General features: G+C 40.8%; 1 protein-coding gene across 1 annotated transcript; it reads left to right on the top strand.

Moving 5' to 3' along the window:
* Positions 1 to 2,196: 2,196 nt before the first annotated feature.
* fzd4 (frizzled class receptor 4) lies at positions 2,197 to 13,942 on the top strand. Its single transcript, XM_012859392.3, has 6 exons — positions 2,197 to 3,140; positions 6,123 to 6,260; positions 8,262 to 8,648; positions 8,767 to 8,912; positions 10,185 to 10,432; positions 10,678 to 13,942. Exons 1-6 carry the CDS (start codon positions 2,865 to 2,867, stop codon positions 11,094 to 11,096), a joined length of 1,614 nt encoding a protein of 537 aa, XP_012714846.2. The 5' UTR covers positions 2,197 to 2,864; the 3' UTR covers positions 11,097 to 13,942.
* The last annotated feature ends 13,616 nt before the right edge of the window (positions 13,943 to 27,558 follow it).

The raw sequence follows: 27,558 nt of genomic DNA, 5'->3' as shown, positions 1-27,558 counted from the left end.
TAGCTCCATCCGTCTTCCCTGCCTCTGCTGGATAAATTTTAGCATGTAGGCCACAGAGTTACGCTGTTGTCAGCAGAACACCTTCCTCCACATCTTTGCTGTTCCCTCTACATGGCATGTGGCAAAAAAATTAAACTGGATGTCTTAATGCTGTCTTTCAGCATCGTGTTCACTTTAGCTTTATATCAAAACGGTTCCTCTGACTGGAAATCATGACATGTTCTGTCATCAGTACAGGTTTCACTCAGAAAGATCCCGGGTATCAACCACTTGGATGGTTTTACGACTGGGGTTGTTTTAAGGAGGTAGAAGTCATCTTCAGCTCCTCCTCCGTCAGCTTAACCATTAGCTTTAGCCTCCGCCACCAACTGGATTTACACAAAATAAAGACACCAAGAGAGGCCATCTAGTACAGGTAATTTATTAACTGCTTATAACCTTGTAAACAAACCTAACTTTAACAGTGCTGAAGGTTTCCTGTAAAGAGGCAGAGCGAAATATTTACTCTATTATTCCATAGCTCCGATCTGTCTCAGACTGCAGTCCATTGGAAACTCAGGTATTCAGAGCATTTTGAAATCCGCTGAGTTCTCGAGTTCAGTTTCCATCGGTCCGTCACGTTCTTTTAGATTCTCAAAACCGTACAAAACACTTGGAGTAAAAGCACAAATTAAGTACCCCTTGAGCCTGTGCAGCCTTACAAAACAGGCCCCCAGCACTTTCTCATCCAAGTCCATTTTCAACACTGAAAAGCCAAAACAACACTCAATTCAATACAAGTTTCATGCTGTAAAAAAAAAAAAAAAAAAAGGAGTGAGGCCTTCTCCCAGGTTGCCGCGGCCAAACAAAACCTGTCCCGTATGTGCATTCATTGCAATGCAAAGCAGACATCCAACGCTTCAGCATCACTTAAAGGCCCTACTTTCAATTACAATGTCAGGAGCACTTAGAGCTGATGGGCCTGTTGGAGAGGGGGAGTGGAGCCTGTGGTGAGGTTCCAGACGCCGTAAAGGACAATTAGGGACTAAACATTTAAAATAAAACCCTGACAATTTTGGCAAACAATAGATGAAAAATTAAAGATAAAACCAAACGACTAATGGTAACTTGTGAATTACACCTCTGGATATTGTCAGCATTTTTGTATTTTTGCTGGAGAAGATGGGAAGTAAAGTAAAGCTGAATTTTATTTCACCCTTTGCCCCTCATTCTCAGCCCCAACCCTTTAAGGGGTTCGGTGTCCCAATGCTTGCTGTGAGTAGGGGGAGGGCTAAGCAAATGACGTTGTTGCCCTGTAAAGCTGAGCCTTTTGAGGGGCACACTGGGAAACAATGGCCAGGGGCATTTCATGCAAATGATCTCAAAGATGTAAATATGGTCTCAATTCACATATGAAATGGTAGAATAACTGGTAGAATTGCTAGTTTTGATGGACCCCAATGTGTTCATTTGCTTCAAATTTCTCTGTTTAAAATGTATTTAAAACAAGTTTTTACTTGTATGTAATGTGATGTAATGCTCCTGGTGAGGAATAAATGTAGTAAGGTTTGAGATACTAAAACCTGCAGTCAGACTGATTTGCTTGAATGGTCAGTATTGATTTACCTACATTTCCGGAAAAATCATCCACTATACCTTTAAATTACAGATTTTTTTTATTATTATTCTGATGAGTGCTTTGTAATAATTAAAATCATAAAGCTTTACATTTTGTCAGTGTTGGATTTGATTTTTGTGGGATTATTTTGCTTGGGCCCCCAGGAGATCCTTGCTGGTCCAGAGAAACAAATGGAGAGTCACAGAAACAGCTTGTGGTACAGTGTGAAGTTTTAATAGTCAGGGATGATTTCGTGTCGTCTGCTGATTTTGGCTCCCCGTGTTTGCAGTCACATTGCCAAAAAATACCAATTTAGGGAACATCATATCACAGTGCTTGAATGGCCAGACAACTGATCTAAACCCTGCAGATAAGCTAGAAGGTTATTGTGGAGAGGACGCCAAAATGATTCCAATGATCGGAAATAAAGTGTTTTGAATAGATTGATTATATGAGTTTATTTTTTATTGAATTACTGAAACATGTTTGATGATATTTCAGAATGAGACGTGCCTGCCAGTTTACAAAGAAGGAATGATACATCCACTCCCTCTCAGCGAAAGCTTTGAACTCCTACCTGCAATAACAGCCAAGCGGTAGGGATAGAGGGTTTGAGAGGAATAGGATTCCGACAAAGAGCTACGAAGAACAAAAATAAAAACAGAAAAAAAAATTGAAACAAAACAAAACAGAGGAGGGAAAGGGGAGAGACTGGGATTATGGGAGGAGGCTGGATGCAGGTCCCGCCCTCCTGGCAGTGGGTTGGTCAGGAAAACCCAATTCCCGCGCCGTGATTGGCCGGATCGCCAGCTTGCCGTCACAGACACAATAAAGTTTTCGCACTGGGACGCTCGAAGCCAGTAGGCGCAAAACAAGGAGCCGCTGCGCGCATCTCACTGACAGCCAGACGTTACCGCCGCAACGCACAGTGGGGGATTTATCAGACATGTAGATGTTTCCAAGCTGCGGGAGACCTGCCAGCTTCCATTCCACCGCACGGCCCCGGCAATGCTTCGCCGCCGAGCTTTTCTGGATATTTGACGAGTGGCTCGGAGTTTGATGCTGTAGCTCCAAGAGACGCACGGGACGACACGCGCCGCGCTCCTGCCGGACTGACCAGAAACCCCACGTGCATCGGTTTGCAGGGCGTCCCACTGTACCGGAGTCTGTGGAGATAATAATAACAATAATAAAGAATAACGGCAAGAGTTCACCCGCCTCTGTTCTGGTGGCGCTTTTCTTTTTTTTTTTTTCTATTGTTGTCAAAATGCCTGGGACGACGACGCCGATGATGGTTGCGCTCTCGCTCCTCCTCGTCTGCCCGCTCTTCATGGCCATCGACGCGTTCGGCGGCGGCGGCGGCGGCGACGACGACGAGGAGGAGATGACCTGCGACCCGATCCGCATCAGCATGTGCCAGGGCCTGGGCTACAACGTCACCAAGATGCCCAACCTGGTGGGCAACGTGCTGCAGTCGGACGCCGAGCTGCAGCTGACCACCTTCACGCCGCTCATCCAGTACGGCTGCTCCAGCCAGCTCAAGGTACACGACCGGGTGCGCCGGTGATGCCGTGGTGTGTCGCGAGCCCCCCCGGAATGGGAGCCACGCTCGAACTTTGGAGCAGCAGCCGCCCCCCCCCCCCCCCCCCCCTGGGTTTTAAAAAAAAGCCTGGCTCCTGCTGAAAGTGGTGCTATATTTGTGTGCGCGTAAAGGGAGACAGAGTGTGGTCCCAGAGCACATGACAGGGAGCCAGACCACTTGCAATAACTGCCTGTTCTGTGAGCGGCTCAGACTGACGGTGCCAGCAATAATCAGCATGTTATAGATTGATTCCCAGGCAGTTAAAAGTAAGTGGAAGGGTCTCATCCGCTTATTTCCCCTTCCTCATAGCCCCCCCCCTTTTTTTTCTTCTTCTTGCCAAGCTGTCATGTTAATTCCACTGAAAATGCCCCCACTGTCTGTTGACATTCTCAGTTCATGCCCCACACAGCAGCAGCTGGATCTTCCAGACTTATATACTGTACAGTCTTCTTGTTAACAATGGTGCCCTTAGAGTCCTAAGACAAATGCTGCTTGTTTGACTCATGCACCATGCAGGAAAGATATAAAAAAAAAAATAGATGGATCTTTTAATGCGTCTTTCAAATTGGGGAAAGATTGCAGATAGGTTAAAAAGTTTTCTTTAGCGTAACTAAAGACTCGCTGACCTATCGGCGCAGCTTGATCTCGGTCAGCTTTTGATGTGTTTTTTTTTTTAAACAAAAGTTTACTTTCAGACAAAAATCTGGCAAAACAGGGATGATCTGGTAATGGCTTCTGTAGGATTCGAACCCACCATGTCTATCAAGGAACGTCTGCTTGTTTTATGTTTCATGCGTTACAGTTCTGCAACACCAGGCCGCAAAGAAAACCATAAATCTGCGTCGGCCAGGGGAAAGCCTGATCGGTTAATCTTCTGATGATAAACATGGGTTGTTGTTCCAAAAAGTGACGCTTATTGGGCCTTCTGTTGCTTGCGTTTTTCCATCACTGTGAATACTTCCCAACAGCTGAATCTGTCTTCACGGGAGCCATTTTTCAAGCGTCTGACCAGCATTGCACAGCAACAGGTGTGGGAGGGGCAGTGTTGTGCTACTCTGTGCTCTGGCACGTTCTCCGGACTTGTATCAAAATCCTCAGGAGGCAAACCTCATAATTTGAAACAAGTTAAGCTCACAGGCTCGCTGTAGAGCCCGGCGAAAAAACTTTCCCCTGCACGTCTTCTGCCAATGCAAGCACTTCTAGACTTAAATATGATCCCGTTCCATAGGTTTGCAGTAAATTATTTGCATTGGCGGCAGCGTGAAATTAGCTGCGAGAGACATCTGGGCCTGCTGCGTTAATACAAGGCTTAAGGCGCACGGACGAGGAGCAACTGCAGAATAAAATCAACCTGTCTGCCTCCAGTTGTAAATTGTCCTGTAAGTTTAGCCGGCACCCCCCCGTCAAAACCCCCAATTCTCTTTCACACACACACACACGCACACACACACACACACACACACACATGAACACCACTACTACCACCTAAAGACAGAGGAAGGGGAAGGAGAGACCGTATCGCCTAACATTTGCTCTAATGGGAGGCTTCCTGACTGGTAACCCGAGCAGCTTTTAGCATTAAAGTGGCAGCGCTCGGGTTACAAACGGTCAGTGGAAAACACCCAGAATGTGTTACATTACTGTCACCGGTTGAGTATGCATAGCCCACTGTGGGAAGGATCAGCAATTGTATAGCCTGTAATTTTATACCCCCCCCCCCCCCCCCCCACACACACACACACACACACAAACCTGTTCACAGGGAAGTTGATGTCTTTTCAGTCTCAAGTCAAGTCTCGAGACAGGTTGCTTATAGTAAGTCTTAGGTCAAGGTTATTAGAGGAATTTCAATTATGCTTAGCGTGTAAATAGAATGGTAATCCAGAGTCTGCTCCATATCAGGATCACAAAGGATTTGTTTCCAAATCTTTACTCCTTTTTTTTTTTTTTTTTTGCATTCAGATCTCATTTGGACCTTTTTTTTTTTTTTTACAAGGGATGGAATAGCTATATAATGCTTTTGAGAACATTTTTGACCTAAAAAAAAATAAACCAGCAAACTTTCCCCTTCCTTTATCAAATTGCCAAAGGCCCCAGGGGGCTTATTTGTTGCCTTCAGCTCAGGGGAGCGGTGTGGAACGTACTTTCTGCTATTCTATGAATTTTCATTTCATGAGCAACATCCAATTTTACACTCTGACTTTGCTGGAGCTTTTATGGTATATGCATGAAATCACTTAAAATTTCTGGCTTCTGTAACCTCGGAGTTGCTCTTCTTTTGCATCACTTCTATCTCCGCAGTCATATCTGGCGGCTTATTCTTCATATTATGCCCTGAAGTTCTATTTTAAATGTAGTGTTGGGTCGAGTTTTTTTTTTCTTGAAAGATTTAAAAAACAAACAAAAAAAAAACAAAGGCCTACCTCAAACCAGGCTGCTGGTGTGGGCATCGGAGTTTCTTAAACCTAGAGATTCTAGCAGTACGAATGGTGACGCAATGGGCTGACAACTAAGGTGAAAGGAAGAAGCAAGACTGGGAGATGTGAATGTGATTTGATAAAGGAGCCATGTGGGAGAGCCGGGTGTTTCACTGCTTCTTATCCAGGCAATATAAACAGACTGAGCCCTGCAACATATTTTACTTGCTACCTCATAGATTGATTTAACTGAAAGCAATAAAGCTGCTTTTTTTAAGCGTATCTTTGTGATTTAGTCTTGCTAAACCTCTTCTGTATAATGTTTCTTCCCGCCACCTCTCTGGAAAAAACTTTTATTTAATCAATGCTTAGTTTTAAACCACTGGTACTTAATTTTGCTGTGATTTCTTTTTTTCTTTTTATTTTCGCCAATCAATGCAACTGTATATTTTTTAAGGCTTTGCAGCCAATACAAATAACAAGATGTTTAACAAATAACCAATTGTCTTTGTTTTTTTCTTTCCAGTTCTTCCTTTGCTCAGTTTATGTGCCCATGTGCACGGATAAGGTTCCCATCCCCATTGGGCCATGTAAGAGCATGTGTTTGTCCGTCAAGAGAAAATGCCTCCCTGTTCTCCATGAGTTCGGCTTCATATGGCCTGAGGTGAGCTGCACTGTCATGAGGAAAGCTTGCATGTTTTTAAGTAAAAAGGGGCGAAACAAAAAGTCTTCTGGATATGGTTAAAAGGTTTCATTGCCACTATTACAATTGACTAGTATTGGTTTTTTTTTCTCTTTCCTCTTACAATAGTTGTAAGCTTGTTTTAAAACGAGCAGAGATGTTGCATTTCCATCATTTTTTTTTCTAAACTAAGTTTAAAGTTTCAATATTCTATTTCTAGAGTTCACATGAATAAATTCTTCATGAAGGGGGAAAAAAAGAAGATCTTACAAACCCCCAAAAGTTTCTTGGATGCATTTTGCACACTCCCCAGCTGTTAGTTGAAAAGGCAGTTTACCCGGCTGAAATCTGACACGGGAAATAATGAAAAGCTCTCCACGTCAAGATTTAGATTGACATCTAAATGTGGTTGAAAGGCTTTTACAGCTAACAAAGTAGGGTAAAGTTGGACAAGACTTTGGGACAAAAAAGTTAGCATGTGTATCAAGGATGAATAGTGATCATACTGAAAATAGATGTCCAGTGGAAGTTTTATATATATATATATATATATATATATATATATATATATATATAAATTTATGTCTTCATATAATAAATACTAAAAGACAAATGCTTTAAAGATGCTCGCTTGCTACAAAGTCAGTGTAAGCTGACCCATTCAGATCAGCCCAACTTTTCACCACTTCTTCTGACTTTAGCACCGCAGTTTCAGAGCCACTCTGCAGCCGCTCATGTCAACAATTATCTGCCACTGTAAGTCTCAACATGTTGGTTCCAGCCATCAAAACATATGCAGTTATCTTTGTCGACAAGGCAGACACAAAAGAGGACCTTTCCCTATCAGGCAGATGGACAAGAAAAAAAACAATATGCTAAAAGACGCCACTAAGCTAAGCTGATGCTATGAGCTATTGCTAAAAGGCTAACACTACGGCACTGATGGTTGTAATTAATCATATATTTTCTTTGTTTTTAATGAGAAGTAACCCTGTGCCTTCAAATATGTTGTTGCAGTATCAAAAAGGGTATAGAATTTTGTGAGACACAAAATGAGCTACTAAAATAGGGAAAACCATGAGTTGTTCTTGTTAGTGCTCTTCCTTTGTAATGTTATGTGTGGTTTTAATGTCTGCGTTATCGCCCTCTACTGATTATCAAAAGGTAAAATGCTTAAAATTCTTAGATGTCAACCTTTTGTTGATACCTAAGAAGAGCTTTGACCGTTTTCAACTCATTAATGCGTCAACCCACAAACTGTGCTTACACTAATATTTCTTTACAAATTCCAGGTAGAAAAATCTCTTTTTGTTACAAAATATGACTACGAATAAATACCGTATTTTTTGGACTATAAGGCGCACCTAAAAAAATCGTATATTTTCTCCAAAATTGATAGTGCACCATACCTATGATGACCGTTGTGCTTACTGGCTAATTTTTGTGTAGTAAGATGTGTTAAAAAATCTGTTAAAATGTGTAAGTGCGACTTTGGTTAGCAACAAAGCCGATGGATATTTGAAGCATTACGGTACACTTGTGTCATTACCTGATCGGACCCCTGAGCTGTCTACAAGACTGCCTGACTGTAATGTCTAAACTAGAAGTGCATTCATGTACGGCAGCCCGTGTCCGGAGTACACACTAGCAACAATAAACCAATTAAGTTAATTCAATGTAAAGGTTACGTTTATTTTGGCCTTATGTTAGAAACAGGGCAGTGTAGTCCAGCTACTCTGTCCTACCAACAGAGGTGGATAGCTTTCCCTGTCAGGAGAGAACTGTGTACCGGGGAGGGGAGAAGGATATTACACACTTGGGAAGAATATTTAATGCGCCTTATAATCCGGTGCGACTTATGGTCTGAAAAATACGGTAAAAAAAACAATTACTATTATGTCCATTAACTCAGCCGTTTTCCACCTAATTTTGTTAACTGTGTACAGTGGGGTAAAGCCTATTTTCTGTGTAACTTCTCTCCAGGTGCTCAATTGCAGCCTCTTCCCACCCCTAAACGACCACAACCACATGTGCATGGAGGGTCCAGGCGACGAGGACCCCCCCTACCCGCCGGTCCGCCACCCTCCCCACCAGGAGGAGTGCCAGGCTCTGGGATCTGCCCCTGAACAGTACACCTGGCTCAAACAGACCGAAACCTGTACCCTCCAGTGCGGCTATGACAGCGGCCTCTACCGACGGGGAGCGAAGGTCTTCACGGACGCCTGGATGGCAGTGTGGGCCGTGCTGTGCTTCTTGTCGACCACTCTCACCGTCCTGACCTTCCTCCTGGACTCGCAGCGCTTCTCCTACCCCGAGAGGCCGATTATCTTCCTATCGATGTGCTGCAATCTGTACAGTGTTGCTTACCTGGTGAGTAATGAAACAAAGGCGTCATTGTTCGAGTCGTCACGATTTAAGAGGAATTTCCATTTCTGGTATTGAGTCGGACCGCATTCCTTGGTACATCTGACTTCTTCTGCTCCCTTAGGTACGGCTGACTCTTGGAAGAGAGCGAGTTTCCTGTGACTTGGATGCCACCGCCGTTCCGATTCTGGTCCAGGAAGGATTAAAAAGCACCGGCTGTGCCATAGTCTTCCTTCTCCTCTATTTCTTTGGCATGGCCTCCTCGCTGTGGTGAGTTCAAACACTCTCCCTTCCTTCTGTTCGTCCCAGCGTGCCCAGTGCCCTCAGCGGCTCTGTGTAGGCCTAGTGGTGAAAGAATTGGAGCACAAGACTTGCATCCTGTTTTCTTTTTTAAAAACTCCAACTATCCTGTCTCATAACCTCTGCACTAGTTGGATACATTTTACACACACACACACACACACACACACACACAGAGTTAGGGTAGCCTTGGTAAAACCACCACTTTTCAAGTGCGTGCTGCCCTGAAGCTGCAGTGGAAACCCACATTGCTGTCACAGCGATTTTCCTTCCTTCGCACTCAGCCCTTGTTTTCCGGTTTTGTATTTGCCATTTGGAAACGGCTATAGGCCAGAGACTTGATCGCTGCGTTCAGTTATACAACTGGCGACTGGCTTCTTTTGTGACCCAATTACCTCTAAAAAAAAAAAACGCCACATGGCCGGGTGACTGGTTATGAAAATGTTACGTAAAGGGTGAAGTTTTTGAGACGCTCCTGAAACCCATGACTCTTATGTGTCATAAATAGAAGGCACCAATCAAAGATCTGTGGCCCGGTTCTGATATGGTATTAGCCGCATTCAAAGACCTTCGAGCCCCGGGTGCTCGTTAATTAGTTATATCAGAAGCAGAGGCGATTACACACCATGTGTGTGAGAAACCAAGTTTTAACGTTTTAAAACAAAGACCATATGTGGAGTTCACATTTTACACTGTTTTCAGTACATCATGTCAGCAATTAGCTAATCAACGTTACTAACGGGGAAGTGGCGTCTCTGTGTGTTTTTTATTTCTTTATGTTTTTTGGGAATTCAGGCTGATTTCAAAAGGGCTGCCTCTGTTTCTAAATCCGGCCCGTTGTGCGACATAGATTGAACACCAAAAAGAATAAAACAGGAAATGAGTTCTAACACAGTATGCCTTCCTCGTCAGGTCAAAGAAAAAGAAAAAAAAAAAAAAAAAAATATGTGTGTATATATATATATATATATATATATATATATATATATATATATATATATATATATATATATATATATATTATTTTATTTTTTTCTGTCTGCTAGCGGTGCTCAGTTCTTGGACACTTCCAACTTTCCTTGTGTCTCCTGTGCAGAGAACCACTGCAGAAAAAGGCTGATTGACAGTTTAAGTAAACATGACGTGTGTGGAAAGAATCAGCCGCTTTCAGTTGATGACCGACTTTAATGAGCGCATACACAGGGCGTGCTTACAGTTTGTCTGACTCTTGTCTTCCTCCAGGTGGGTGATCCTTACCCTCACCTGGTTTTTGGCTGCCGGACTGAAGTGGGGCCACGAGGCGATTGAAATGCACAGTTCGTACTTCCACATCGCGGCCTGGGCCATCCCAGCTGTTAAAACCATTGTGATCCTAATAATGAGGCTGGTGGATGCTGATGACCTCACTGGGCTGTGCTACGTGGGTAACCAGCAGCAGGAGGCCCTCACGGGCTTTGTGGTTGCCCCATTAGCGACGTACCTTCTCGTAGGTATGTACAGTGCTGGAAATATAATTATTATTCATCTCCTGATTAGGTTTTTACTGAGCCCCTAAAGGGACATTGGGGGGGGGGGGGTTACTTTCTGGTGTGCACCATAAAGTAATTTCTTTCCTTTTATTTCCCTTCAATGTCCCTTTAGGGGCTGAGTAGGTTTTTCATCACTTTCCCTTAGCCTTTTGCTTTGTCTCGCACAGTTTCTGTTCTTTTCTGAATATTTTCCGTTTGCCTCGCAGGCACGCTGTTCATCTGCGCAGGCCTGGTTGCTCTTTTCAAGATCCGGTCTAACCTGCAGAAGGACGGAGCCAAAACAGACAAACTGGAGCGTCTAATGGTGAAGATCGGGGTGTTCTCCGTTCTTTACACGGTCCCGGCTTCCACGGTCATCGGGTGCTACCTCTACCAGCTCTCTAACTGGGAGGAGTTCAAGACCAACCCCCGGGACTCGTACGTGGCGTCGGAGATGCTTCGGATCTTCATGTCGCTGCTCGTGGGCATCACCTCGGGCATGTGGATTTGGTCGGCGAAGACCCTCCACACCTGGCAGCGCTGCTCCACCCGCTTGCTGAGGGACAGGCAGGCGAGCCGCGGCGGCAAGAGGGCGCCGGGGGAGAGCTGGATCAAACCGGGGAAGGGCAACGAGACAGTGGTGTGAGAAGACGGAGGGAAAAACTGGACAGGAAATAAGTTCTGCGTCGTTTTTTTTTTTTCCCTCATAGAGAAACTCGCTCTGCCAAATGAAGGATGAAGAAAGTCAGCAGGCTGGTTATAAATGGGACAGAGGATAGTAGCCAGACCTTCTCAGAGAAGCCACTGGATATAACGCCATCGCATGAACTCCCTGCCTCTAACAGGAGCTATGAAGGAGGAAATAGGAAGACTGAGTCATACAGTTCATTGCAAGAGTAGCCTCTCTACCTCTTATTAGGTTTCAGTTGCATAGAGAGGTGTAAAAAACAAACAAAAATAAAACGGGGGGAAAAAAACAAGAAAAAGAGATACTGAGTAGGCAGAAAAGCTGCAAATACAAGCACTGGTTCTAGCTCTCCGTCTCTCTTTTTCTTAAGTGCTCAGCAGAAGAGACTCACCCTGCTGAATGCAGTAAAGCTGTGTGCCATTGTGACTTTTAAAAAGGCTTTTAAATGTTACATTTTGACACTGGAGCAGATACGCAGATACCTGGCTTCCCAGAAGCGTCTGGCGACGGCTGAAAAAATGTGTCTGCAGTTAAATCAAACGTTAAAACAGCCACACAGACTAATAAAATCCCAAATACTGCCTTAAATTTCTACAATTTGTTTACAGATAAACGTTCTGGATTTCTGTCAAGTAATTTCTTTTGTATCATACACTAGTACATGTGGATTTTATCGCTTTGAATGTGTAGGAAAGAGGCTCTATGCTGTGATAATGCACTATAAATGTATAATATGTGAAATGTGAGCACAAAAGGTAGAAGGTCTGAAAGCAAATCATTAAAATTCACAGTTATGTCTAGAGAGCCATTAAAAGGAATAGTTCCGATTTCTTTTTTTTTTTTTTTTTTTAGAGAGAGAGATGAGGTTCTACCAGAAGGTTATAGGCGGTTATTATCTTACTCGCGGAAGATATTTTTCTTAGTGTCTTCACTTTGTATAAATTGAGACGAGTTGGTCCAGGAGGCTGATCTGTCGTCTTAACACAAGTCTGATCTGAAAAACATTGCAGCGGTTTATGCAAACTTATGTCCCGAGCAGACGAGGTGTGGGCATCAGACTCCTGGGCAAACTAAACTTAATTTATGCTAAATAAAGGCGCCAAAAGAGTTATCTCGTTGGGTAAGATAATAACTACTTACAAGCTTAGCATAACCTCCCCTCAAAGATCCTGAACTTTGCTTGTGGGACGTTCTAGCAAAAATATCATAAATCTCCCAGAAATACCGAAAAATCTGTACAATCAATATGTAACTTTGATATATTTTGCTGTTTTTTTTTTTTGTCATGCCTAAACCGCAGAGAAATGAGCCTTTGTGTGTCACCTCAGCATGTCTGTGAGAAACTCAGCTAGCTTCCAATGATGTGTTTAGTCTTCCTGCAAGCCCTGCACTCTATACGCTCGTGGGTCACCATGCAATTCAGGAAATTTAATTATTAACCCTGCCCTTTTCCAAACATTGGATCCCGGGCAGGTTTTTTCGGAAGAGAAGTTGTGGGACATTTAGCTGCCAAAACACACATTAGGCAACAGCGAGAAAGAGTCATGGGATACTGTTTTGTGGATGAACTTCCAGAGTTGTGCTCGATACGTAAGTTGTGACCGGATCAGAGCAAAGTGCGATGATCTGACGTTAAAGCCTTTGAGCTCGGTGTACCAGAGGGCCATCCACTGAAAGACTAAGGTGCTAAAGGTGTCCTCGAGGCTGCTGTTCCTTACAGATGCATCAATCGAGGCTCAACAAATCCAATAACCCTCTTCTTCAGCAGCAATAAGCTTTTTTTTTTTTTTTTTTGTTCTTCCTCGTCTTGTTAAAATTGTTTCTTCATACTGCCATCGCAGTGGCAGCACAATGCAACTGGCTCTGTGAGCAAAGATATCCCCCTATTAACCTCACTTGATATGTCACACCTATCTTCCTCAGACAATCAGAGTTCCTCCCCAGAACACAGTTTTGTAGGTTCATTGTATTTGTGAATTAGGCACGATTTTCAAGTTGCTGCTCATATATGCCCGGGAACCTCCCCTCCACATTTGTTCTTATTACGTCTTCAGTAATTTCAGTCTCCTTTTCGATCCCAAGAGATCATGAAAAATGGTCAACAACCAGTTAGTGCCTCACCAGGCCTGCCCAATAGGAAAAGGGCATTTCCTGGCCATGTGTTTCCCCCCCCAAAGATGATGCATTCAGGGGACGGTCGTTGTGGCGAACCTGACACCGTTTACACAAACCAGCTTCATCAGACCAGCAGACCTCGCTACACTTATTAAATTTCCAAAGTCAAACAAACATTGTATTCACTTAAAGTGAATTAAATTAACCTGTGACCACCTCCCCTCTGAGCTAATGTAGTTTCCCTCTTAAAGCGTCTAAAGCAGCCACTCACCACCACCCCCCTCTGCCTCGTTCTTATGACCACTCTGAGCTTAAGGTGACATTTCTAAACAGTCACTGAATGTGCCTTAACCCCCCCCCCCCCCCCCCCCCTCTAGTGATTGTGTGTGCAGGACTTCAACCACCGGCGGTGCAGATTTGTAAATTCTTTTGGAAGCCCACTCATGAATCACCTCTTGAGCTCGGTTAGCCGGCTCAGAGAATGGCCTTGAAGGTTTAACCCGCTCCATGTTGTGTTGAACACTCTTGTTCTCTGATGTATTATGAAATGCTAATTTATCCTTGTAAAAAAAAAAAAGCAAACAGAAAAAAAAATGTGACAAATTTTAAAAACTTGTTTATTTAAAAGACACTTTTGTATCAGAAGAAGATGAATAAAAAGTTTTTGGTTTCTAACTGCTTATGCTTTATACACGTGCGAGTCTGGGTGTGTGTCCGTGTTTGATTGTGATTACTCGAGAGCAAAACCGATTCTTTAACATAAAGTCAAATGATCAAAACGTTGCTAATAGTGACATTTAAAACGTTCACTGAAGGAACTTTTTGTGTGTATCCTGGCAAAGAAGTAAAGATATGAGCTGAGGGCTCTGAGCCTCCTAATAGCTACTTGGAGTAATTGACTAGAGAGAAGGGATTTGCTGATCTGGGTTCGCTTTCTGGGTTGCACAATGCTGCCACCTCTTGTCTTAGGAGACAAATTAGGTTTCGACGCCTCCTCAAGCAGTAATTCAGCTTGAGCTCTCACAAACCTACCAGTAAAGAAATCTCTACGTTTTCTATTGGAAAAGAATATTACTGCATAGGACCAGTTAAAAAATTTATATACAAAGATTTAATGCAGAAATGTCACCCAGCATTTGCTACGCAAGAATATTCACTCAATACAACTCTTTTTGCATGAATTACTACAAAAGTACTGTTTGGCATGGAAGGGATCAGCTTTAATGTCACCATGGTCACTAAAACAGGTCCTGGTGGTTTTGGTAGTGTGGGCCAGTGCCAAGTCCTGCTGAAATCCATGTCTCCATTAAGATTGTCTCCATTAAGCGTGTCAGCGAATGGAAACGAGGTGCTTCACAATTTCCTGGTAGAAAACTGCCCTGATCATTCATAACTGTGAAAATGTCCACCTCAAACCACTTTGATTATTTGTGCCTTGCCTCAGTGTGTATAATCTTCCCTTTTAGAGTGCTGTGCTACTTCGTTAAAAGTAAAAAAAAACATTGAAGTTTGTGATTGTATTATGAAAATGTGTTAAGAAGTTGAATAAGTTTGAATACTTTTCCAAGGCCCTGTACATGTCCATTGCCTGATTCAATTATTTTTACAGGATTTGATTCTACATTGAAAAACAAGCTCTAAACAAATTATTTTTACTTACTTGAAGGTGAGAAAAAGGTCAAGTAGAGGTAACTTCCTCCCTTCTCCTTTTTGAGTATGTAAATTGTGTTAGTAATTGTAAATACCTTATTCATTTCTTACGCTATGTGTGAGAGCACGCTCAACAGAAACCAGTGTGCCAATCATCCAAAACAGAGACAACCTTGCAATGCACACCCACACTTCAGGACAATTTAGAGTAGAGACAAGTAAGGCAAGGCAAGTACAGAGCACCATGCACACACAAGGATATTTAAGGTGCATTATGGGATTTCAAATTAAACAAAGCATAATTATAAAAGCATTTTGAAAAATATGTTAAAATGCAGATATGAAAGACGTAAAAAGAAACATTGGGAAACCATCATTAGTCCACTTACTGAAAGCTGCTATAAACAACAAACATTTTCAGCCCTGATTTCAAGGAACCAACCGTTTCTACATATTTCGGGTTTTTGGGAGTTTGTTTCAGAGCTGAGGTGCATTCTTTTTTTTTTTTTTTTATTAAATTGATTAATTTATTTGCTGTGTAAATATGTCCATAATGCTGCACAGGCTGTAACAGCGCCCCCGTTACCAACTCAACAATAACCTTCCAACCCTTATATGAACACTGTAGCATATACAGTAATGTTCGCAAGACATAAAACCTGCTAAACATTCAAAGTTTGGCCTCATTTTGCAGAAATGCTTCATACAAGTCAGAAGGTACAGGTATTATTTAACTGGAAAAAATGAAATAATTTGTATTTTTTTGTTTTGTTTTTTTTGCATGCGTGTGTGTGAGGGTGTGTAAGCAGAGAAGATGAGGCGAAGCGTCCAAATATGTAGCTGTGCAGCTCCGGTTGCCTTCCTGTAATTTTCGGAGTGAATTGAGTGTTTGTTTAAAAGCGCGCTCAAAAGCCTGAGGTAAAGGGAAAGTGACAGCATGTACAGCTCTATTGTTTCCAGATGTGGCTGCACTAACACACACACACACACACACACACACACACATACAGAGTCTCCTGGCACACACACATACACACACATAATCACGCATGCAGACAGAGCTGTAATATTTCCAAACTGTTCACCCTACATACTGTTGTTTCTATGTCAACTTTATGCGTTGGCTTTCATTAAGGATGGCTCAAACTGTTTCTTTTTTTTCTTTACAGTGAATGCCACAGGTCATTTCCATCCCTATGCTTCTTCTCCTGAGGCAGCCAATTGCACATTTCTGTGGTTAGTTACATAGGCGCGCACACACACACACACACACACACACACAAATCTTTAATATCCAACAGCTCAAACTACACGCTGACTTTTCCATTCCTAAAATGACATAACAATTACACTCACACATACCCAATAAATGACAGCTTTACAACACATCTGGATATTAGCTTTTTTATGTTCACATATGGACACATCTAGTTCATACCCTATAAAAACACACATGAGCACGTTTGTTCTTCTAGTTGTTCTTTTTTTTTTCAAGGTGAAATGTGAAAGACTGATAATAAAACTAATCGGAGTCATATTCTTAAGAACGAGTCTTCGGAGCTGCTTCGCTTTGTGGGAACTCGTGTACATGCTAGACACACATTGCCAGGTGTGTGGGTGTAAAAAGAGTGCTAAGAGATTTGGACACGTAGTTTTTTAAGACAGAGAGAAAGAAACGAGCACCTAGGGACAGGGGGAAAAAAGTTAAGTAAATACAAGAGCTGAAGAGGGGGAAAAAAACTGAAGAGACTGGAGTGAAGGGAAATGAATTGAGTGAGAAAAGGAGGGAGAAAAAGGAAATCTCTCATCATCCAGCAGCAGAATGTTGCAGCTGTTCCCTCTTAGAAATGTTGAAATCGTTTCCCCCGTTCTGCTCGGTGAATATGTTGTATGGATATTCTGAAGCAACGGCCACCGCTGGGGGATTCTGGGTGACGTAGTTGTCTTGGCCTGCGAGCCGCTTGCGTTGCGATGAGGATTTGCAAATGTTGGTTCTCAGGCCAAACATGTTAACGAGCTGAGACCGAACTCCAAAAACCCCGGCCAGGAGAGAGATTAGAGAATTAGTTGCGATAAATTTAAAACAAAAAGGGTCTTTCTTGCTTAGAGGGGCGCGTGAAGGGCTGGGATTATTCCGTCCAAGACAAGGAGGCTCGCTTTTTCAGGTCAGGTTGGATATGTGGAAATGTTTTGATGGGTTATCATAAGAGGAGTGCAATAATCATTGATTGTTATTCTATAGGCTATATGTTAATAGTTTTAACCAGCCAAGGCTAGTTTAGTCTTTAGAGATTTGCTGTTTTTTGTTCCTTGATGGCAAATATGTTAAACAAAATGTGTTTTTCTTCTGATATCTCTGAAAACCTAGATATTCCCACATAAATTCACAATATTTTACAAGCTTTATGCAGCTAATCCTAATTGCAATCATTAAACTAATTGTTTTCTCAGTTAATCAGTCTTAATGGTACAACAACTAGTGCCAATTACTGAGACATTAAATTGATACCACTGGTAAAAGGCACAAACAGGCAAATTCCTGTTTTTATGCATTTATGTATACATTTATTTGTTTTTTTCTTCAAGCAAAGATAACTGTCTATACCAGGGGTCACCAACCTTTTTGAAACTTACGAAGTTTCAAAAAGTCATACGAAGGGCTACCCGTACTGACCTTTGAACTAAAAGAGTCTGAGTTCACCTTAACCTTATGTAAAACAAATACATTTTTCATGCTTTGTTATAGATATTGTCATTTTTAAATTTATATAAATACAAGTGTGATTAAACAAGTGTAACGGAATAAAATAATGTTTTAGATGCAGCTCTCTGGTGGATTGTATTTTTTTTAAAACAGGCTTGTGGGCTCCACGTGGTCCTTGGGGGTCCAAGTTACATACTTGGTTTGCATAAACCAAGTATGTTTATCCAATCCACTGATTGGAGAAATCAATGTGAACTGATGGTGCATTAGCTTCCTAAAAGGTATCTGTTCACATGGACATACATGCAACATGCTGTCAGCCCAGCTTTGCAAAAAAGACACTGGAGAACAACACAGAGAGATGGTGTGTGACATCATACCATAGTCCATCTAAAAATATGCATTTAGTTATTCACAAAACATTTTTTAGGTATTTCTATCTAAAATAATGACATTTTGGTAATTGCTCCTTTAACTAACAGAGGAAAGGGGGTAGAGTAATAGTGATTCTGCCTATATTATACAATTCTTGTTTAAAGAAATAGACAAAGATAACATATACTTACTCATTAACAAATTACTTATAAGAGAAACTTTCAATAGATTTAAAAAAAAAATTACACCCCTCCACACACACATACCCAAAAACAAGCAAACACAAAACAAAACTGTATATACATGTACTTCTTGGTAGAAAAACAGTGACAATGTTGAAATTTATTGCACTTTAGCATGGCTGAATATTATTTTTTTCTGAGTCTACCGTGAGACCACTGTAGAAAATGTAAAGTAGGTATAGTGATAATAATGTAATAATAATCATAATAATACATATCAATAACTAATTTAAAGAAGAAATTAATTCACTATTGAATTTGTTCAATCTGGCATCTCATTTATTTCAGATGTGGCAACATCATCTCTGTATTAATTCTGTATTCTGATTTAAATATTCCAATGCCTCCCTAGCACATATCTTTTGTTTATAAAACTGAACCACATTTTAATGTACTTTGTTTCAGCTTCATCTGTAATCATGTGACTTCACAAATATGAGGTTACCTTGAGCCATTCTGGCCACCAGATGGCGCTCGTTGCCCAAGCTACACTCAGCAGTCTTTGAACCCGGAGTGCACGCTGAGCTCTAGTTCCACAAGTTTCCAGTGAGACTGGGAGGCTGATCCTGTATCATTTAGACTCATCTCCAGAGGAATCCATCTCCAAGTTGAGTTCAGGAGGCAAGCACTCCTCCAGTTTGTGGCGGTAACATTCATCAACCCTGTTGCCCAAGGTGTTTCTGGATTCCCCATCATGCACTGAGCACCCGAGCTCAACTTTCTGACTTTGTTTTCTCTAAATGGATTATGCAAAACTGTATGCCATTCATGTCACTTTTGCTTCTACTCATTCTGTTCCACAAACAATTAGCATCTCAGCATTTGTCTTTTAATCTCTCAATTACAAAGGCTCAGAAACACAATAATGTGAATGTTTTAACACTAATATTCCTATTATACACAGATTTTCTGATATCACGGGAAATAAAAGTGTTACAATAATGAAATGTGAGGCTGAGAGAATCTATGTTACATTGGGTGGACAACTTTCTGCTTTAGAAATGTCCACTGCTCAATACAGTCACTCACATATATTGGTGGGGGGAAAACAGGAAGATAGAAGAACAAGAGAAGGAAAATAAGGAGGTAGAGAAAGGGGGAGGAAATGTAACGGTGATCTTTTGGAGCCAAATCAGAAAAAAATAGCACAACAAATGATACCATTAGTTTCCATATTCACAATGCCAGTTTGGCAAACCAAATGACTGGAAATGACTCATCTAAACATAATCCATCTCCAAGAGCCTGTGTGGATATGTTTCCCTCTAGTGTTTTCCTGTGCATCTGTGAATTCATAGAGGACAGAAAGAGAGGGCACGGAGAAACTTGGCAGCAGGCAATGTTCATTGGTCTGTCATATTTCTGACTTATGTTTCCTTTTGTTAAATTGTTTTGTGATGTAAAGTTGGTCTAATCACTATTTAGCACACTGGCATCGTATCTGGTATAGTTTTCTGCATTTTCTTGGCACTGTTGTGGTAAAAGACTCTTGAAATAAATCAGTCTTTTATGCCAGCAAGATATATACTCACGTTTCAGAATTTAGGAAAATCCAAACTTTAATCCGAGTACTTGTATTTAATACAGAAAATATCCCTCAACAACAAATACTCCGAGTGGCTTTGACAAGGAGTTAATACAGCTGGTAAAATAAGTATTGAAAATTTTAACCTTCGTCTGTTAATGTACTTGTAATATCGTAAACTACGATATTTGAAATAAAGGGAAATGGCACAGGGAAAAACAAAAGAAACAGCTAAAGAAAAGGATGAAATCTGATGTAAAATTTGTCAGCATTTAGAAAGCCTCCCTGTTGATATATACAAATAAATATCAGGTGGTTTAAAATTAACTGATGGCCTATAAGAAGTTTTTCATTACCGAGGTTTTATACAGGGTGCTACATTTGGTATACCCATTAAGACTTTTGTGAATGTCTCTTTGCTGTTCTAACATTCACAAAATACTTACATAGTCACAGATACCTCTAAACCTCTAAACCAGGCACAGCCAGGTATCCCCTGTTGGATTTCTGAAAAAAAGTAGTTTAAAAAAAATGCAACCAAGTTGTCTAAGAGGCTGGGAGACGTAGCAAACAGTTTTTAGAAAGATCTGCCTATAGCGGGAATAGTTTTTTTCTATGAAAACAACATGTAAGGCACTCCACTTCAATGACCTTTATGCTATCTTTAAAGTTTCTTTAAGTCTCCTGCAAAACATTTTGACAAGCCAAAGTAATACTGCGAAAATATTCCCTGTTCAGATAAAGCCAAAGCTAAACGCTGGATGTCATTGCTCACGCCGTTTGGAGGAACAATGGTCCTGCAAATCCCCCCCAACAACACCATACTAGGATTACATGTGGGAACATTATTAGGTGGGCTGACTTACAGCACACAGTGCTGTCAGACTTCTACATAGATGAAAACTTCGGCTTCGTCACCATCCGTTTGTGTTTGGATTTTCTTTCGTGTTTTCTTTAGGTAGTTTTTACTGCTTTCCTGGATCCTACGTCTTTAGTCTAATATCCTTACGTGTTTGATTATATTTCTGACTTTTGTGAATTTGTTTGTGGATTCTCAGTTCATTCTGTTAGATTGATTTCCCAGGTTCCTCCCTGATTGCCCCGGTCAGTCCTTCTCCCTCACCTCTCTGCCCTTCTTGTTCTTAGCTGTTGCTCATCTCTTATCTGATTACTTTCACCAGTGTTATGCCTCACTCTCTCCTCCCCTTCCCCTGTATTTAAACTACCTGGACCCTTGACTCTCCGCTGGTTTCACCCTGATTCCTCTGTGCCAATTTTTTTCCTGCGTTTCCTACATGGTAAAGAATATTTTGTAAATTTTCCTTAGTTCTAATTAAACTTCTTGCCGATGCAACACTCTGAGCTTGGACCCTCCTTAATTAACATGTGTTGCAGTATAAGGAACGCAGAGAGTTGTGCTATAGATTTTACCTTGCTTATTGAGGTGTAAACCCCACTTCTATACAATTTTAACATCTAATATAAAAACATTCCTTTTGTTGAATGAAACAAATATGAAAAGCTAGAAACATCAGTTGGTTCTAGTAGAAAATAAGCAAAAATATAATCAAAATAATAGGTTCATGATGGGACCAAAAATAGGTTATGTGCTCCAAGCTTCAGTCAATCCAAAAGTCAATAGATGCACCTTCTGGAAATAATCCAACCAGAAAGAATGACGAGCCAAAGAAGGGCATGTTCATATTTATATATGTTTATGAGATGAGTTATAGGATTTAAATGTAGAGCAACCAATCAAAAGGGAAATCTGAATTAGCTCCAATTTATATTTTCCTTCTGTAGTAAGAGTGGTGTAATCTTATTGATGTGGGGATCTCTTCAGGGTTTACAGTTTGCTTCGCCTTTCTTTATCCTTTTTCTGAAAAGCTACTTTTGTGCGTCTATATTGATGCGCTGTTGGTGTGGTGTATGGCATCTCTGGATGTATTGAGTTTAACTTAGCATTCGTTTTTAGTTCACCCAGTGGTCAGCCACTTTGGTCTGTCAGATTTAAACTTTGTAGCATGCCTGAATGGCAATGAGACAATTACCCAAAGCCTGCGATCCAGGGCTCACTGTGCACTGCTTATTAGGGCTGGTCCAAAACACCCTGGCTGCACATCTGTCACACAGATATGGAAATTAAATGACACCAACACGAAAATGAAAGCATTGAAACACACACACAAACAACCGAATGAAAACACACTTACCTTTGTGCAAAAAAAAAGGTCTCATCATTGACGATCTTGTTTACAGCAGTTTCCAATAGTGATATTTAGAGCAATACAGTTGCTATGTTGATTACCCCAACATAACATAATGCTTCATTTCTACCCAACCTTTTTCCCTGAATGTAATATGCAGCACTAATATCAAACGCCCTGTAAAAGACAACATTGTGTCAAAATACTCAGCTTCTCAATATTTCTGACGCATGGTTTCAAATATGGAAATGGTTATCAAAAGCATGTATATAATTGAATGTTGAAATGCCTTTAAATTAATTTGATTTATACATTTCATTTGAAATGTGTTTTGTGAGCTGCTGTGAATAAAAAGCACTGAAAAGATGTAGCCAACTGGAAGTTCAGCTTTCACCCAATGGTCCTTTGGGATTTACCTTGCTGATGCAAAAATACTATCATACATCTCTCAAACTGGCTCATGTGCTTCTAGGTGCAGAAATGGTTGTTTTGTAAATTGGCTGATATGTAAGCTCCACCCAGTTAGTTAAATGTATTTTTCATGTTTGAGTGATTTATAGGTTGCTTTAAGTGGATTAGCAAACACAGGCCATCAGAAAGTATTGGTGAAAACCACTTAAAAAGATTACGACAGGATTGTTGCTGTTTAGGAACCACAAAGAAATAAAAGGCTGGTCAACACTTTTTTCTTCCTGGTTCATCACAGTGCATGGTATACAAGGGAGGAACGACAATTTTCCTTGTGAAAGAATTAAATGAAAACAAATAGGAAACTGATCAAAACTGACTTCTTTTCTGGCACTTTTTAGCAATTGTAAGCATTTATTTTCTGTTATCCTCTGATTTATTCATTTATGAATGCATTTAAGAAGTAATTTTATTCGGTGGTTCCTTGGCAGTAAGACCTCAGTAAATCGTCTCCCCCTGAAATGTTTGTGATGTTTGTTATGTTATGGCGATTGTACTGAAACAACAATTTCCATCTGGGATTATTAAAGTATTTCTGATTCTGATTATTGTGTCATGTTGAGATATATATATATATATATATATATATATATATATATATATATATATATATATATATATATATATATATAGTTGTTTATTTCAGTATTTTCATTGTTTTTCAGATAAATTAACCTCGTCAAAGCATGACAAATGAGCTGTCTCAGGAGGCAAATGTGCCAAATTATTCCTGTTCTTGACTGAATTATATCACAGGTGATTGTGTCCCTAATGCTGCGAAACTGAAGAGCTGAATGTGCAGCTGCTGATACTGTCTCGGCAGACAGTTCTCCCATGTTGCTGTCTTTTCTTTATTTACTGCACCTAAATCATCACTCTCTCACACACATACATGGACACAGTAACATACACACAAGTGGTGTAATTTAAAGCTATGTCAGAAATAATCTGACATAGCCCACGGAGAGGAAATATGGAAAAAATGGGACAAACACATGAGACCCCTGGGAACAATAGTCATCTGTCTTTACATACAGCTAGGGCATGTAGACAGAATGCAAGGGCATGGGGAAGATAAATTCTTTAAAATTATGGTTGGCAAGGTACTGGGATTGATGAGCAGCACTTTTGATCAAAAAGCAGACTTATAAAACATGGCATTTAATTGAAAGACATTTTACTGTAATGGGACATTTTAAATATTTAAAATATATTTTTGGGACCTGTGCAGAGTTAAAACAAATTCCGATCAAAATCAGCCATAGACAAAAAATGCTAAGTCTGAAACAAAACATTTGCTGTATAACATGTTCAGAGGATTTATTTATTGAAGTTACCAAATTGCTGAATATTTGTTGCAGTTTATAAAGTAGAACTTCAGAGAAAACAAAAAAATGATTATTCTATCCTTTCATAACTTAAAAACTCTAATCATAAAATGTCCATCTGTTTTTAGTTTTGATGCAGTGCAGGCTTTACATGCTAGAGTTTGTCTGCTATGAAAAAAAGTGTTAAAAAATGGCTATTAAAAGATGCCAGAGCCTGAATAATCCAACCGGACTTATTAAACTGAGCTCTAATGAGGAAATAATGATGAGGATGATTGGTGGAAAGCAGAAAATGTCATTAGAGAAAGGTTGGATGAGCTCTTAAAGTCCCAGCGAGCAAATACAGCTGTCTTTCGCTCCCACTGGGCTTCTTCAATTGCAGATGCAACAGGGCATGTTGTGAGCTCACCTCTCCCCTCAAAACAGAGACATCTGGCTCCCCGCGCAAGCCATATGCTGTGTAACGCGAGCTCTCTCTAGTCTCCATCCCCTTGTTTTGCTTTCATGTCTTTTTTCTCTTTCTGTTGCCCATCTTGCTGTCTTTGATGGAGTGCCAGAGGCTAGCAAAACTCCTGCTCCAGAGCTTTGTGGGCATGCTGTCCCCCTCTGTAACAGTCCGCTGAAAACCGGAAAACACACACACACACACACACACACACACACACACACACACACACACACACACACACACACACACACACACACACACACACACACACACACACACACACACACACACACACACACACACACACACAAATTGCCCCGACTTCCATAGACTTCCATTCATTTTCAAGACTTTCTATGGCCTAACCTAAACCTAATTGATGTGCAATTACACAAGTTATTTAATGTTTCCACAGGAAATACTTAAGACTCAAATTGATCACTTAAGAAGCTAGAGGGCGCTGTAGGCAAACGATTGACTAGAAATTATGTGTGTCAGGGGACATCTGGACCATGTGGGCATTAGCTTGATGAGTTAATCTTAAATTACCCAAAGCACCAATAAATCTACATTAATATCCTCTATTAATGCTGTTCTAATGCGAACAAAAACAAGCGTTATGTTTAAACAAATCATAGTTATGCTCAACTTAGGTTAGTAGCGAGTTATGAAGGAAGCTAATAGTGGCTAATGCTACTGGACATTTGGAGCTCATTTAAAATGATTCTTAAGGTATACTTTGGTGTAATTAGCGGACCAGAAAACACAAACATTCATGTCCCATCAGGGTTGAAATCCATTATGTAAATAAAGTTTGTCATAATCGTAAAACAACCCAAAACACATCAGCATAGCTTTGTTTCAAAAGTCGCCAACGGCTTAGCCTGTGAGCTCCAGGTCTCAACTTCAGTCAAACCTTCAAAACGCATTAGAAGTAAACCATTTTAAATGATTAATCCCATCCTAATGTTCCCTACTCATCTCTGCCAAACCTCTGCCTCTGCCTGAAAGCAGTTTGGGTCAGCGGCGAGGAAGCGGCTAGCTTGCTGGGAACCGTAGGCCAATCAGCCATTTTACGGCACAACAGATGTGAAACTCCTCGTCACGAGTGTTCACGGACAGAGAAGAGAGGGCCTCTCCTGTGCGGTTGACCAGCAGTATGCAAAAAGAGGAAGATTGGCCCGGGCAGCTAGGCCTTATAGTTTTCTGCTGTGAGGGCCTGTCTCTAGGTGCCTGCAGCTTCTTATAGCATTAGAAACGGTCTGATTTTATTTCACTCGGCTGAAATCCCAACATTGACATCTTAGTCCTAAATCTAACCTGTAGCCCAGAAAGAAAGTGAGGACTAAAAAGAAGGTTCTCACTTTATATCAAAGTCCTCACTTTACTAGTAAAATGAGCAAGACATGTTTTCAGTAATCTGCAAGTACACACACACACACACACACACACACACACACACACACACACACAGATGTAGATTATTAAAAAGTGCATTTTTAATGATCCACGGTTTCTTTGAATTACCACCAATCGGCAGGCTGCACACCTTCATTGTGACCTTGCTGGTTGTTGGGAGACTAGACCTGCCTTACTTCCAACACAGTGAACAGAAGAATTGTACCCTTTTCTTTTACTCTAGGTTATCGTCCCTGCTTCTTTAATGATTTTGTCCATCATTGCTGTGGTTAGTCGAATGGGTGTAGGTGACATAAAATCAATAACCAAGCTGAACCTATTTCACATTGATTTAAACATTAGCATCGACTTGTTTGCTCTTGTTCACGATTTCTTATATTGCTTGAGCATTCTGCTCTTTGAAGTCGTTGTGAAGAGAAAAATACCAGCACCTGCCTTAAGGAGCTCGGTCTGCTAAGCTTTTCAGACCCGAGGGAATATGTACTCAATTCTTTAATAATGCTATTTATCATGTCAAACGTGTAAGGCAACAATGTGATTTGCGGCAACCAAATTGTCCATACCATGCTGTTGCATCTGAGTATTTCCTAAGGGTATTTCTTTTATGTACTTTAAGGTTTTTATAATGGACTCAGACCACATGAACCTTAAAGAAACCACGCTGCTGAAGTCAGTTATGGTGTTCTGATGGTTTTCTTGGATAGTTTTAGTGCCTGATGGGATCACTTATACAATTTCTAGATGTGTTTTAGATATGGGGCAGGAAGTAATTTGCATTAAAAGCAACAACCAATACCTTTAAAAATGTGTTCAAAAGGTTGCGTCTTTGTAAGTTACAGGTATAATTGGAAGTACAAATAAAATGCAATGCTGGATGTAGTAAAATACTGAGAAAAGTCTTCTTGACGTCTTTGAAACTTACTTCATAGCTATACTGCTTAAGTGAAGAACACAAAACTACCCCTTTGTCTGTAAATTGTTGAAAGATCCTAAACTTATTAAAGTCCTCTGATTGGAAGTTACTCTTCGTTTTATGATTATGTTACTTATACCAAAGTTAGCTAGTCTGCTGTACAATTTCTAAAAACAAATTGGATCACAAAAATACAAACATAACAATCAATAGAGGCCCACGCATCAACAGACACACATTCTTTATTCAGAGACAGACACCAAGCGAGGGCCGCAGATGTGCTTGGCCTCACACATCTTTTCTCTATCTTAGGGATCCATTTAAGCCATGTACCTGCCCACTGGAGGATTTAGACTGAGCATCTAGAACCTGTCTGTCATGCCGCGCTGCCCGGTGCACTTCACACACACCAACACGTGCAAAGCCCGTCTGTTGCTTGGTCTGGTACACATTCATCCATAAGGCATGCGGCCAATTTTTAGTTATTGAAAAGTGGGGATACCGAACGTGTGTTCCACTGTGTGTGAGCTTGTTTGGTAGAAAATTGCAGCATGATGAGATTAAAAATTTCAAATATTGCCGTTTTAAGATGCTGTAGGGAATCTGGTTAAAATACAGTCATATACTCAAAACCTTGTTTTCAGTTATGTGAAATCAGGTTATTGCTTAATTTTTATTGATGAACACCTCAGGCTGTAAACTGAATCAAACTAGGAAAGCATTGACAGCTAATGCGGATGTCCTTAATCTGCCAGTAATGAAATTTTTATACAATGAAGTATCTGAAAATGTTTAAACCCTAACCCTCATATTCTAATTGTCTTTTCCTAAACTAACTCTCCTTGCTCTGCAGGGATGGAGGTCTCAAGCCTAATTTTTTTCCCGGTCTCGGTTAGTGATGCACCGATCCACATTTTTTCATTTCCAATCTGATCCCAATACCAAAATTTGGATACCAATACTTTAATGATACCAAAGCTCTTTTTGCTTTAATGTTATTCACGTCATATTGTTGATTTTCTTTTG

The sequence above is a fragment of the Fundulus heteroclitus genome, unplaced genomic scaffold (assembly GCF_011125445.2).
Source record: "Fundulus heteroclitus isolate FHET01 unplaced genomic scaffold, MU-UCD_Fhet_4.1 scaffold_137, whole genome shotgun sequence".
NCBI lineage: Eukaryota > Metazoa > Chordata > Actinopteri > Cyprinodontiformes > Fundulidae > Fundulus > Fundulus heteroclitus.
This window is presented reverse-complemented; position numbering and strand designations above follow the sequence as displayed.

Bases quoted from the DNA above. Each gene is read 5' to 3' on its own strand.
- fzd4 (XM_012859392.3), top strand. From the start codon at position 2,865: ATGCCTGGGACGACGACGCCGATGATGGTTGCGCTCTCGCTCCTCCTC. The intron at 6,261-8,261 runs GTGAGCTGCACT...ACTTCTCTCCAG, and splicing joins TCGGCTTCATATGGCCTGAG to GTGCTCAATTGCAGCCTCTT. The intron at 8,649-8,766 runs GTGAGTAATGAA...CTGCTCCCTTAG, and splicing joins TGTACAGTGTTGCTTACCTG to GTACGGCTGACTCTTGGAAG.